The sequence below is a fragment of the Stigmatopora argus genome, chromosome 3 (genome assembly GCF_051989625.1).
Source record: "Stigmatopora argus isolate UIUO_Sarg chromosome 3, RoL_Sarg_1.0, whole genome shotgun sequence".
In the NCBI taxonomy this organism is placed as follows: domain Eukaryota; kingdom Metazoa; phylum Chordata; class Actinopteri; order Syngnathiformes; family Syngnathidae; genus Stigmatopora; species Stigmatopora argus.
Window position 1 is genome coordinate 7735360 of NC_135389.1, and position 12671 is coordinate 7748030.

A 12671-nucleotide genomic window follows, 5' to 3' on the forward strand; every position below is an offset into this window, starting at 1 on the left:
CCGCTTATCCTTACAAAGGTCGTGGTGGTGCTGGAGCCTATCCCAGCTAACTACAGGCACAAGGTGGGGGACACGCTTACCAATAGCAGGGGACACGCTTACCAATAGCAGGGCACAACTAGATGGACAACCAGTCACACTCACAATCATCCCGCTATCGAGTGGGAATTGAACCCAGACTGGTCCGCACCAAAGTCAGGCAAAAGCAACACTGCACCATCAGGTGGCCGGAATTGTTTATATATTTTTAAAATGACAATTTATGTTAACTATCCAAGGTTACTACTTAAAAACATATATACATATATATAAATATATATATATATATATATATATATATATATATATATATATATATATATATATATATATATATATATATGTATATATATATATATATATATATATAAAATGAAATAAGATTGATAACAACATTTGTGGGGCGGCCCGGCGATTGAACGGTTAGCGCGTCAGCTTCATAGTTTGGGTCCTGGGTTCGAATCCAGGTCAGTTTACCTATGTCATACCTGTCAACCTCTGCCGATAACTGCCCTTATAAATGATTATGATTCCCCTTACAAACCCCCCAAAAACCTTACAAACACCGTACGAGTCGTACGGTGTTTGTAAGGTTTTTTGGGGGTTTGTAAGGGGAATCATAATCATTTATAAGGGCAGTTATCGGCAGAGGTTGACAGGTATGCTATGTAGAGATTGCGTGTTTTCCCTGGGCCTGCGTGGGTTTTCTCTGGGTACTCCGGTTTCCTCCCACTTTCCAAAAACATGCCTGCAAGGCTGGTTGGACACTAAGTTTCCCCTGGGTATGAATGTGAGCGTGAATGGTTGTTTGTTTCCTTCATTTCTGAAGTCAGCTGGGATAGACTCCAGCACCCCCCCCCCCAACCCTAAACGACCCCAGTGAGGATAAGCGGTTCAGAAAATGAATGAACAATTACTAAATTGAAGGTGACCCGGTGGACCGAGAGGTTACCGCATCGGCCTCACAGTTCTGAGAACGAGGGCTCAATCCCAGGTCCGGACCGTCCTGCGTCTCCTTGGGCTTGCATGGGTTTTCTCCGGGTAGTCTGGTTTCCTCCCACATCCTAAAAACATACATAGCAGGCTGGTTGAACCCTCTAAACTCCCCTCGGTATGAGTGTAAGCGTGAATGGTTTTTTGTTTCCTTCTGCCCTGCGATTGGCAGGCCACCAATTCCGGGTGTCCCCAAACTGGCGCCCCTATTTGACTGCGAGAGGTTCCAGCACCCCCGTGACCCTTGTGAGGATAGTTGGCACAGAAAATGAATGAACATATTATGTATTTTACAAACCAGTATTTTCCTACCTAGGTATTGTTAGCATCTCATCTTTTTTTTCTTTTTATCGTACAGGTGTGTGATAGCGATTCATTCCTGTTATTCTCTGTCATGAAAAAAAAACGTGTGTTGTAATATGTTCAAGGGCTTGTTGTTGTTAGAGAGCACTGAGCGGAATTCGCTCAAAGGCCTGACAGCGATAGGCTCCGCCCCCTTGAGGTGGATGTGAAAATCGGCCCCTGACTGACATACAGGAAGAAGTTAAATAAGCCTGACTGAATACGCCACTTTTTTTCCTCCCAAGAAGTTCCTTTCAAGTTCACACACGCGCTGACCAAGAAGAGCATGAAGAGCGTAATTTGCTGATCTGCCGAAACGCGTGGATTACTTCAAGCAAAGACGTGGGTGCAATGGGGGAGGCTGCCCAAGCCTGAAGCAGATCATCACGTCCCCAAAATGTCAGACCAAAGATCCAGTTTCCTTCACATTGGAGACATCGTGTCTCTCTACGCGGAAGGCTCGGTGAACGGCTTCATCAGCACTTTGGGGTACGTCGCTTCCACCTTCCTCTTTTTTTTCTTTCAAACTTCTCAATCTCGACTGTTCCTTCACGTGTCTCCCCCCTTCTCGAGTTGCTAAAATCACACCAATATGTAAATGTCACACCGCAGCCGCTCCTCGGTCAAAATTGCGTGTCGCGATTGTTACAGGTATGCAAAGCAGGAAGACAAGTGTAAACAATAAAGAGCAACTTTACGGCGTTTTCTCTTTTGACTGAGCCCCACCGAGGAGGAGGAAGTTGTTCTTGCTTGTCATTGCCATGCTCCTTGCGGGCTACACAATTCCCCACAATAGTGACGCCACGACCCACACGAAACCACACAAAACCATGACATATGCAATCCAAATGAACAAACAGTACCAGAACCACAATTTCTGTGCATGCAGATTTTGTAAACAGAAGATTTACTCATAAGCAATTTAACAACATTTCCAAAGTTTTTTCCCCCCCAAATTGAATTGAATGTTTTTTGTCATTATACAAGTATACATATAATGAGATTTAAAGCCTCACCATGAAGTGCAGTATAAAAACAACAAACAGACAAATAAAAAATCAATGAATAATAATAATAATAATCAGCTGTTAGGCTCTTTAACAAAACAAATGGCTGAATGTTAAGACCAACCGCATGTATACATGTGCATCTATGTGTATGTACAGTTGTGGTCAAAAGTTTACATACACGTGTGAAGAACATAATGTCATGGCTCTCTTGAGTTTCCAGTTATTTCTACCCAGCTGCTGCCCTCTGGCAGACGCTATAGGTCCCACAAGGTACGGACAAATAGGCTTAAGGACAGTTTTTTCCCCACATCCATCAGAACTCTAAATTTGCGGTAACACAACACACATTCCCTTCTGAGGTAATATGAAAAGATGTTTGGGTGGTGATCTGCCTCCTACTAGCTGACTGAAGGTAAGTGAAAGACAGTGAGAGGTAAGTGACCTGTATCCATAACAGCAGAATGCCAAATTACTAGTCCGTAACTATCACTTATTTAGATCTTTTGCCGATTAAACGCAGCTTATGGAGAAGCACCACCAATTTCGTCATACGCATTTTCTCGGTGTGATGACAAGTAGGCTTTTTGTTGTTGATGATGACGACAGGGCCTATGTCCGATTATTATGATTATTATTATTAACTCTGATTTTTCTCTGATAGAGTGATTGGAACAGATACTTTGTCACAAAAAACATTCATGAAGTTTGGTTCTTTTATGACTTTATTATGGGTGAACAGAAAAAAGTGATCAAATCTGCTGGGTCAAAAATATACATACAGCCGCGCTAATATTTGGTAACATGTCTCTTGGCCATTTTCACTTCAATTAGGCGCTTTTGGTAGCCATCCACAAGCTTCTGGCAAGCTTCTGGTTGAATCTTTGCCCACTCCTCTTGACAGAATTGGTGCAGTTCAGTTAAATTTGATGGCTTTCTGACATGGACTTGTTTCTTCAGAATTGTCCACAAGTTCTCAATGGGGTTTAAGTCAGGACTTTGGGAAGGCCATTCGAAAACCTTAATTCTAGCCTGATTTAGCCATTCCATTACCACTTTTGATGTGTTTGTGGTCATTGTCCTGTTGGAACACCCAACTGCGCCCAAGACCCAATCTTCGGGCTGATGACTTTAGGTTATCTTGAAGAATTTGAAGGTAATCCTCCTTCATTATCCCATTTACTCTCTGTAAAGCACCAGTTCCATTGGCAGCAAAACAGCCCCACAGCATAATACTACCACCACCGTGTGTGACGGTAGGCATGGTGTACTTGGAGTTAAAGGCCTCACCTGTTCTCCTCCAAACATATTGCTGGGCATTGTGGCCAAACAGCTCTATTTTTGTTTCGTCTGACCACAGAACTTTCCTCCAGAAGGTCTTATCTTTGTCCATGTGATCAGCAGCAAACTTCAGTCGAGCCTTAAGGTGCCGCTTTTGGAGCAAGGGCTTCCTTCTTGCACGGCAGCCTCTCAGTCCATGGAGATGCAAAACACGCTTGACTGTGGACACTGACACCTGTGTTCCATCAGCTTCTAATTCTTGGCAGATCTGCTTTTTGGTGATTCTCGGTTGAATCTTCACCCTCCTGACCAATTTTCTGTCAGCAAACAATTGTTTTCACTGTTGCTATTTGGACCTGCAGCTGCTTTGAAATGACTCCAAGTGACTTTCCTGACTTGTTCAAGTCAAGGATTCACTTTTTCAGATTCATGCTGAGCTCTTTTGACTTTCCCATTGTAGCGTTTGTGGGTGTTTGCATCCAATGAGCCCTATTTAAATGGCTTCAGAGAAGTCACCAGCTGTAGTCACTCATAATCACTCACAAGAAGTTAAGAGGCCATGCTATGAAGCTCATTTCACTGACACAACTTTCTAAGTCACCAAAATTGCTAATTCGTGTTGCTGTATGTATATTTTTGACCCAGCAGATTTGATCACTTTTTCTGTTAACCCATAATAAAGCCATAAAAGAACCAAACTTCATGGATGTTTTTGGTGACAAAGAAGTATCTGTTCCAATCAATCTATCAGAGGAAAATCTGAGTTGTAGAAATAACTGTAAACTCAAGAGAGCCATGACATTATGTTCTTCACAAGTGTATGTAAACTTTTGACCACAACTGTATGTATGTGTATGTGTATGTGTATGTGTATGTGTATGTGTATGTGTATGTGTATGTGTATGTGTATGTGTATGTGTATGTGTATGTGTATGTGTATGTGTATGTGTATGTGTATGTGTATGTGTATGTGTATGTGTATGTGTATGTGTATGTGTATGTGTATGTGTATATATTTCAGCAACACGGTTATTTATTTAGTTATATATTTATTTATTTGTTTATTAACTTATTACCTGTCTATTTATGTTTAAAATGCCTTTCCTGTATCTGCATTCTCACCCTCTTGCTACTGTAACAATGAAATTTCCCGAATACGGGATGAATAAAGTTATCCAATCCAATAAATGAATGAATAAATACATGAATAAATACATGAATAGTTAAATAAATAAATAGTTAAATAACTTTAACTAAATAAATATATAAACAGTTAAATAAATATATAAATTAGTAGTCAACAACAATCAGTTATTTCACCTGAAGCAATCCAAAATAAAATACAAAGCAATTTTCAACAATTTTGAATATAAATACGTTGTTTTTAAACAAAACAGTTATCTAAAAGGCGACAATATTAATCAACATTTTGGATTTCAATATATATTTTTCAATAGATATAAACAGATTTGACACATTCAGTTCCATTTCACTTGAATAAGTAAAAAATACAAAATAATTTGGAGGTTTTAGGCATTTTTTTGCTGAAACAATCCAGACATTTGAATAAAAACAATTATTTTTAACAAAATAGCATTTTGAGAAGACAAAACTATCAAACAATGCTCAGCATTTTGATTGATGTTCATGCAATTGATCTTAACCAATCAATATCTAAAATCTGAATTAATTGGTTCACTTCTCGTGTTTCTTATTTCTCTTGTTGGTGGTGTCATAGACATTTGAATCCAGACTTCATTCTGTGTACCATTCCTGTTTTTCTGAACTTTCTTTCCTTTGCTATGTTTTTTCTGCAGCTTATCAACCATATGACTTCTCCCACGAGAAAAGCTATGAATCTTAGAATTGTTAGGCACACATGCTCAACCGTTTTACCAATGACTGTTGTAAAGGAAACCTGTAGTCAAGTTCAATTGAAGCAGCCCTGCATTTTCTTAACTTCCAAACCAACCACCCTTTTATTTCTCCCTCATGTATTCCCTTAAATGTTGGGAGATTGGACTTTCTGGAGAGGCCTGCCAATGAAAATGTCCAGCTTCAACAACTTGAAACAAACTAGAAATACATCAAAATGGGATACACTTATTTTTTGGCAGTTTTGGTATGCAAATTTACCTTATTTACAGAGGGAATAAGCAGCAGGCCTGCTTTAGTTTTATCTAAAAAAAAGTGTTCCAGTGGAAGTAAATACCTACTATATATGCCAACATGAATTTGTTTGGCTGCATCGTGGAACTAAAAGAGTTTCAGGGTTCAGCGTGGGGTCAAAAGCGTGAGAAATACTGAGTAATGAATGACATTGCCTCACCGACCTGCCTTACACTCCTGGGGCGAAAAAGTTTTTAAAACAGTGTTGTCAACTTTGAATTTCAAATTTGTTCATAATACATGGAGGGTTCTTTATCATTTGACTCCTGTGAAGAAAAAATATTTTGAAGTTGATGAAATTCTGCTTTAAAACATATTGTATTGATTTTGTATCTGACCAGGAAAGCCCAATACCTAGATCGTGATCTACCGGTAGATCGCCAAGGAACTATCGGTAGATCGCCAAGGTATTATTGGTAGATCGCCAAGGAACTATCGGTAGATCACCAAGGTATTATTGGTAGATCGCAGGACAATTACATTTTGATCCCTCCCCTCTGTCGGTTTTCTTAGTTAGGCTCTTATGAATTTGGCATGTCCGCAGTAAGCTTTAGCGTGAATCGAGAGTGGATTTTCACCCCCGTTCCCTACCGTTCCCATACATGTTGATTTAATCTAATGCGAGGTATATCAACATAAATAATTGTTGAGCTTTGTCGGTGGCCTGTTTTAAAAATCTTGGAGAAAACGTTTGAACACCCAGGCTCTAAATAATGAATAAGACATGTGTTCCGACAAATGCAAGAGTAGCAAAGAGGGACAGCAAACATAAAGGTGTTCTTGATGTGATTGTGAAGCCAAGCAGTAAAACAACTCCTGTATTGGATTGTCAACAAGACCTCTTAACACCATGTGAGAGCTTTGTGAGCGAAAGAGTCCAACCCTGGTAAGCACACTTCATCTTGAGCTGGGCGGAGTGTCTTTGTTTGCTTAAATTGAGAAGAAATCTCTTCATTCATTACCCGTCTTTATATTCCAAACAATCAGAAGCTAAAGGACTGAGGTCATTTTAAGTTCACCTGGACCATTCTGATTCATTTCAGCCCATTCGAGTTTGGATGTCATGTTTTAACGACCTTTTATTGAAATTGAATATAATGCTGATGAGATTCTGATAAAAAAGATGTACAGTTATTGGGATTTTAATTCCATTTTCCTCTTTGGAGTTATACCAATTTAAATATTCTAATGGTCAGAGTAACATTTATTCACAATATATGGTATGGAAACCTGGTAAAACAAACTACCAGTACTATGAACACAATTCTCACTTGGAATTTACAATTTTAAATCCTTATAGTCTGATTAATCATCATAATGTATAAAACATTTTCAAAGTCTGATTCATCATCATCAGACTCTCCAAACAATTGATTCAATTTTTTGACGTCTTTTTTAAGTGTGAGCAACGGCCAATAAAACGGGCTCTCGTGCCCCATCTGGTAGAGAAAGACTGGTTGTATGTCTCCCATTATAACGGCTGCTGAGGGGACTCTTTCACCGTTGGACGGCAGTGTTTCACCGGGATTCGTGTATAACACGCACCTGAAGTTTGCTTCAGTTTTTTAATACAAAATTATTATACTCGAATAAATACGGTATTTGTGACACGCATGCCTTTACTTTAATTGCCTTTTTTTCCTTCCCCGCAATGAGCTAAAACCACAACATCCAACTTGATGTTATGTATAATAACATCTAGGGAGAGCTTCGAGATTTGTTTTTCTTTTTGTAATCAAATATTTTTCAGAGATTATCCTTTCTACTTCCTCTACCAGGTGCACCTCAGTGTGACGTCATGATTGACCTTAATTTGATGTTGACGACTGAAAAGTTGTGCTTGTTCTTGCACAATTACAACTGCACTTTAAGTATATATGTCAAGACTACTGTGTCTAATCCACAAGTTGAAGCATATAGTAACACGCATTTTTCATATAAAATCTGTATGATTTGTTTATTCTCCCACCTTCCATTTGCCTGCCACAACTCCGAATGTTATTCGGTTCTCCCTTTGACTGTATATCTTGTTATTTCAGTGTGTTTGATGCTGACTCTAGAGCTATATTTAGATCCTTGTGTCCAGCTTGGTTGCTTTATCGTTGGTTCATGGTTAACCCAGTTACAGAGCAAACCAGACACATTGCGTGACCGTCAAAGCGGCTCCTCTGTACTAAAGCTCTTGTCTCTGGATTGGAGTTACTTATTTGTGAGCTTTTGGTGCTTTCCTGTTTAGCTGGTGTGCACTTGCTGGTGCCACCTGTTGGATTTAGTTTTTTTCCTTCTTGGTCCAACGCTTACAAACCTATTAGAAAAGAAAAATCTGCCTGAGGATTGACAGTAATCAAGTGCAGTGGAATGAATTACCCCTTGGCTTATTTAAGTAGTTACTGGCTTGTCATGAATTGGGGGAATTGTTTATTGGATGAATGGGTTTGCTTGTGTGTTTTTGGCCTACGTCTGTCAGTATTGAATGACATGCTTTTTGCTTGATAATACAGCCAGTAGCAGTGCAGTAATGTGCCAATAAAACGCTTAACATCCCCTAACCACAATGCATTGGCTTCTATAACAAGTCAGGAACGGCATATCAATTGGCAAAGTAGCTGAGCATTTAGTCATTTGGTTAATTTATGTTGATTAATAGTTGAGTCATCAGCCAGAACCAGCAGTGACGCGATTTGTTCAGTCTCAACCTGTTTGCTGTGGAAAGACCAGCATCATATTTGTTTCATGAAAACAGGTCTACAGGATTGCAAAACCTGTCCAGATAGCTTTTTGGTCACACTTGCTTGTATACACCAAACCATGCCATCCTCTGTACAACTTGCTAGGTTCTGTTAAAAGAATATAACCTACCAGGATAAATATCTGGAAGCAAATTCTTAAGTGTGTTAGTACCCCTCGATTGCTGAAAGGAGGAAAAATAATTGTTATAAAACTTTAAACTAAAACAAATTTAATATTAAAGAGAAGAGAAGAGAAGAGTTTGAGGGCCGGGGAGACCAGTTTCTCAAGTTTAGAAATGGAAACGTTGGCCTATTCTTCCAACTGTTCAACTGTGTTTAGGATTCTTTAAATCACCTTCTTCTTTATGACGTGCCAAATGTTCTCTAAAGCTGAAAGATCTAGACTACAGGCTTGCAAGCTATTTCAATACCCAGATCCTTCCAGCCGTGATCATGTGTTAAAGATGATAATGATTGATGCTGCATTATCAAGTTGAAAAACACTAGATTTTCTCTGAAAGAGATGACATCTGGAGGGCAGCACATGTTGCTCTAGAACCTGAACAGTGTATTTTTCTAAATTTACAGTGCCTTTCCTGATGTGTAAACTGACTCCATGATGCAAGCTTCTGAACTAAGTGCTGATAACAACTTTGGTTGTACTTGTCCTCTTTAGTCCAGATGACATTGTATCTCAGTCTTCTATTAATAAAACAAAACAAAAAAACTACTTAAAATCGTGACTACACAAAATTTACCATTGTGACTTTTTATATTTTTATATTACTTATTAATGTTTTTTTATTGGGAAAACGCACTGTGGAGTAAAACCACCAATTTTGTTATTCACAGCTGTGTATGATGACAATAAAGGCTTTTGATTTGATTTGACACGCTCTAATTTAATTAAAAAGCATTTTCTTTTTGGAAAGTTCTTGACCACACTCATGGTAAGAAGCTCTGAGCCAGTAGGCTCAAAACATCCAATTTTATTAGGGTCAAATTATTTCATTCTTTGATTGCAAGTATCAGATGAGTACCTAAAATGAGTCAAATGTCTGCCACAAGCAACTTCAGCCAAAGAAAATGGCTGCTCATTGCTCAAGATGTTATTCAACATTAAGACATGAGTTCTGCACTTGGTGTCTAAGCGAAAGCAGCAGTGCTTCGTGGAAAAGAACGGTCGCTGCAACGTGCAGCACGGCAACCTGGGGGTAGAAACCATCAGCTACATGTCGGACCTCTTCACCACGCTGGTGGACCTCATGAGAATATATTTTTATTTATTCGTGGCATACAGATTGCCAGAAAACGTGTGCATGTCCAGAGGGGAAGTGCGTTATTTAGTAGGCATTTTAAACGGCGACTCAAAAAAATCTTATTTTTCCACAGGTGATGTGCGCTATGCAAAATTCACTCACAACAAAAGAGGAAATGGCAAGACGTAATGCATCTAGGCACTGACACATTTTACTCTAATCAGCATTGCACAGTTTCCTCTTGTGGCAACATCCCGCTGATGTCCATTTTAGTAACCATCAATGGGTTCATCTTCACTAAGTTGGACAACTATATGTACAAACTTGATAACAGGGGAAAAATGTCGACCTCGGACATACACTATCATGGCTAGTGTTCAGTACATTATCAGCTACACCACATGGGTACCAATAACATCAATACGGCATGCTGATTGCTCTTATGTTGCTCTTTTCTGCAGTCTTGTCGATGACCGATGTGTAGTCCAGCCTGATGAAGGTGACTTGGCAAATCCTCCTAAAAAGTTCAGAGGTATGGTGGATTAGTCCTACATGCAAATGAACATTTGGTCAAACAGTGGCTCCAGTAATATACATATGATGATTTTTTTACTCAATCTAATGGCCTCTAACTGATTCATGCTTATGTGCCTGACCACTTTATTAATTTACTCTGCAGATTGCCTCTTCAAGGTTTGTCCCATGAATAGGTACTCTGCCCAAAAGCAATTCTGGAAGGCAAAACAAGGGAAACAAGGAAACAACAACACACAAGCTGACTTGTTCAAGAAATTACAGGTTAAACTTCACTCAGCACACACGTTTCTATGCTTGAATAGTATCTTAATCGATGGTTTTTAAAGAAAAATTTATCTTTTTTTTGCTACCCAGCATGCAGCAGAACTTGAGCAGAAGCAGAATGAGTCTGAAAATAAGAAGCTACTTGGCGAAGTTGTTAAATACAGTAATCTTGTCCAGGTACTGCAAACAGTGGAAGTGTCATAAATTTTGGTTTTTGTTATAAGGGCTTGCCACAATAACTGCTTTAGCCTCAAATCTTATATTTGTGGGATATTCAATTAAATAGAAGTTGACTATGATTTTATAAATCATCGTGTTCTGTTTTAATTTATGATTACCCCAACGTTCCATCTTCATTGGGAATTGGGGTTATATAATTTTTTGGGGGAATCTTTCTGTCTCTTGGTTTTTACACGGAAACTGTCAATCAGAGTCATCCAATTGGTGACAGGGTGAATTTTGGGCAGAAGAATAACAAGTTCATATTTTTAAAATAATTTGCCTCATAATCACAAAAAATAGCATATGATATGACTTAAACACATGATTATTTAGGCCACATGAATCAACAAGTTCACATTAATTGACACAACAAATTTAGATTTTTTTTCATCAGTAGTTGGTAAAGAAACAAATGTCTGTTTTTCATCTCATGTCAGATGGGATAGGCTCTAGCACCCCCCGCAACCCTTGTGAGGATACACGGTTCAGAAAATTAATGAATGAATGAATAGATTAACATAAATGAGAGGTTTAAATAAAATAACTAAATAAAAGATGAGGTGATTTACGAGTGATACGTTTTTGGTTCACCATGACGGGAGGAGAACTAGTTTACTTCTCTCAACAACATATTTAGGCACACTGACAAACGTTTCATTTGGTAATGCTCAATTCTTGTTTCTCAGCTCCTGCACATTAAAAGCAATAAGTACCTGACAGTGAACAAGCGTCTCCCCGCTTTGTTGGAAAAAAATGCCATGCGGGTTTCTCTGGACCCAGCTGGTAATGAGGGCTCCTGGCTCTACATTCAGCCCTTCTGGAAACTCCGAAGTGAAGGAGATAATGTAGGTGGACTGTCTGCTTACGTTTCATTTCTACCGAGACTAATATTAATGCAACAAAAATTCAACTCTTGCAATCTTCTACATTGTTTGTCCTATTCCAAGTAACCGTTCTTATTTTGTCCCTCTTCTTTGGCTTTAGCGTCCTATGATTAAAGGTATTGCTCTTGATCGTGCATGAACATTGTTCATTAGTGGCTCAGATTAGGAAGCATGGTCAGAAAGGCTTTCACTCTCCTCTATTTTGTATGTCACTTATTATGCTTTCAAATGGTTTATGTCACCTTTGAATTCAAAACCAGTGTGCTTGACACTAGATTGCCAACATGTCAGTTATACTATCCTAAATGAGATTAGATAACTTTATTCATCACGTACTCGGGAAATTCACTGTCGCAGTAGCAAGAGGGTGAGAATACAGACCGAGGAAAAACATTTTAGACATAAATAAATAGGTAATAAATAAGTAAATAAATAAGTAAATAAATAAGCGTGTTGCATGAAAAAAAATTGTATTCACAAGTGTATGTAAACTTTTGACCACAACTGTACATAGCCTTATACATACAAAATGAATAATTCGGTTGAATAATTATGTACGTATAAAGTATTTTATGTGTGTCTGTATTTAAAAAGGTGTCTGTGTATGTGTGTGTGTGCTATTATCAAACTGTAACCACAAAGTTACAAATGACTATATTCGTTAAAAGTCACAATTCCATGCCCCCAACTTTGTGGGAACAATTTATTTGGATTGGCCTGTTCCTCTTCCAAAATGACTTATTACCAGTCTACAAAGTGAGGCAAAGAAATTAAGGCCATGTGTCCAACATTCCTGACTGGTCCTGAGCTCACCGCAATACAACAAATCTGGGACAAATTGGAACGAAATACTAAAAGGAGAAATAAAAAAGAGATTTAGTCTCCCTCCAAATCAATGTTTGACATCAATTATGCCCTTCTGATAGACTGATCGAATGTTCCCAT

General features: G+C 38.7%; 1 protein-coding gene across 1 annotated transcript in view; it reads left to right on the forward strand.

Annotated features, from left to right (window-relative positions):
- Positions 1–1532: 1532 nt before the first annotated feature.
- Positions 1533–12671, forward strand: part of itpr2 (inositol 1,4,5-trisphosphate receptor, type 2) — a 69042-nt gene continuing 57903 nt past the window's right edge. Inside the window, exons 1-5 of the mRNA XM_077597152.1 lie at positions 1533–1863; positions 10281–10351; positions 10499–10617; positions 10711–10797; positions 11529–11687. Coding sequence (XP_077453278.1) covers positions 1772–1863; positions 10281–10351; positions 10499–10617; positions 10711–10797; positions 11529–11687 — 528 coding nt within the window. The 5' untranslated portion in view covers positions 1533–1771. The remainder of the gene's footprint in view (positions 1864–10280; positions 10352–10498; positions 10618–10710; positions 10798–11528; positions 11688–12671) is intronic.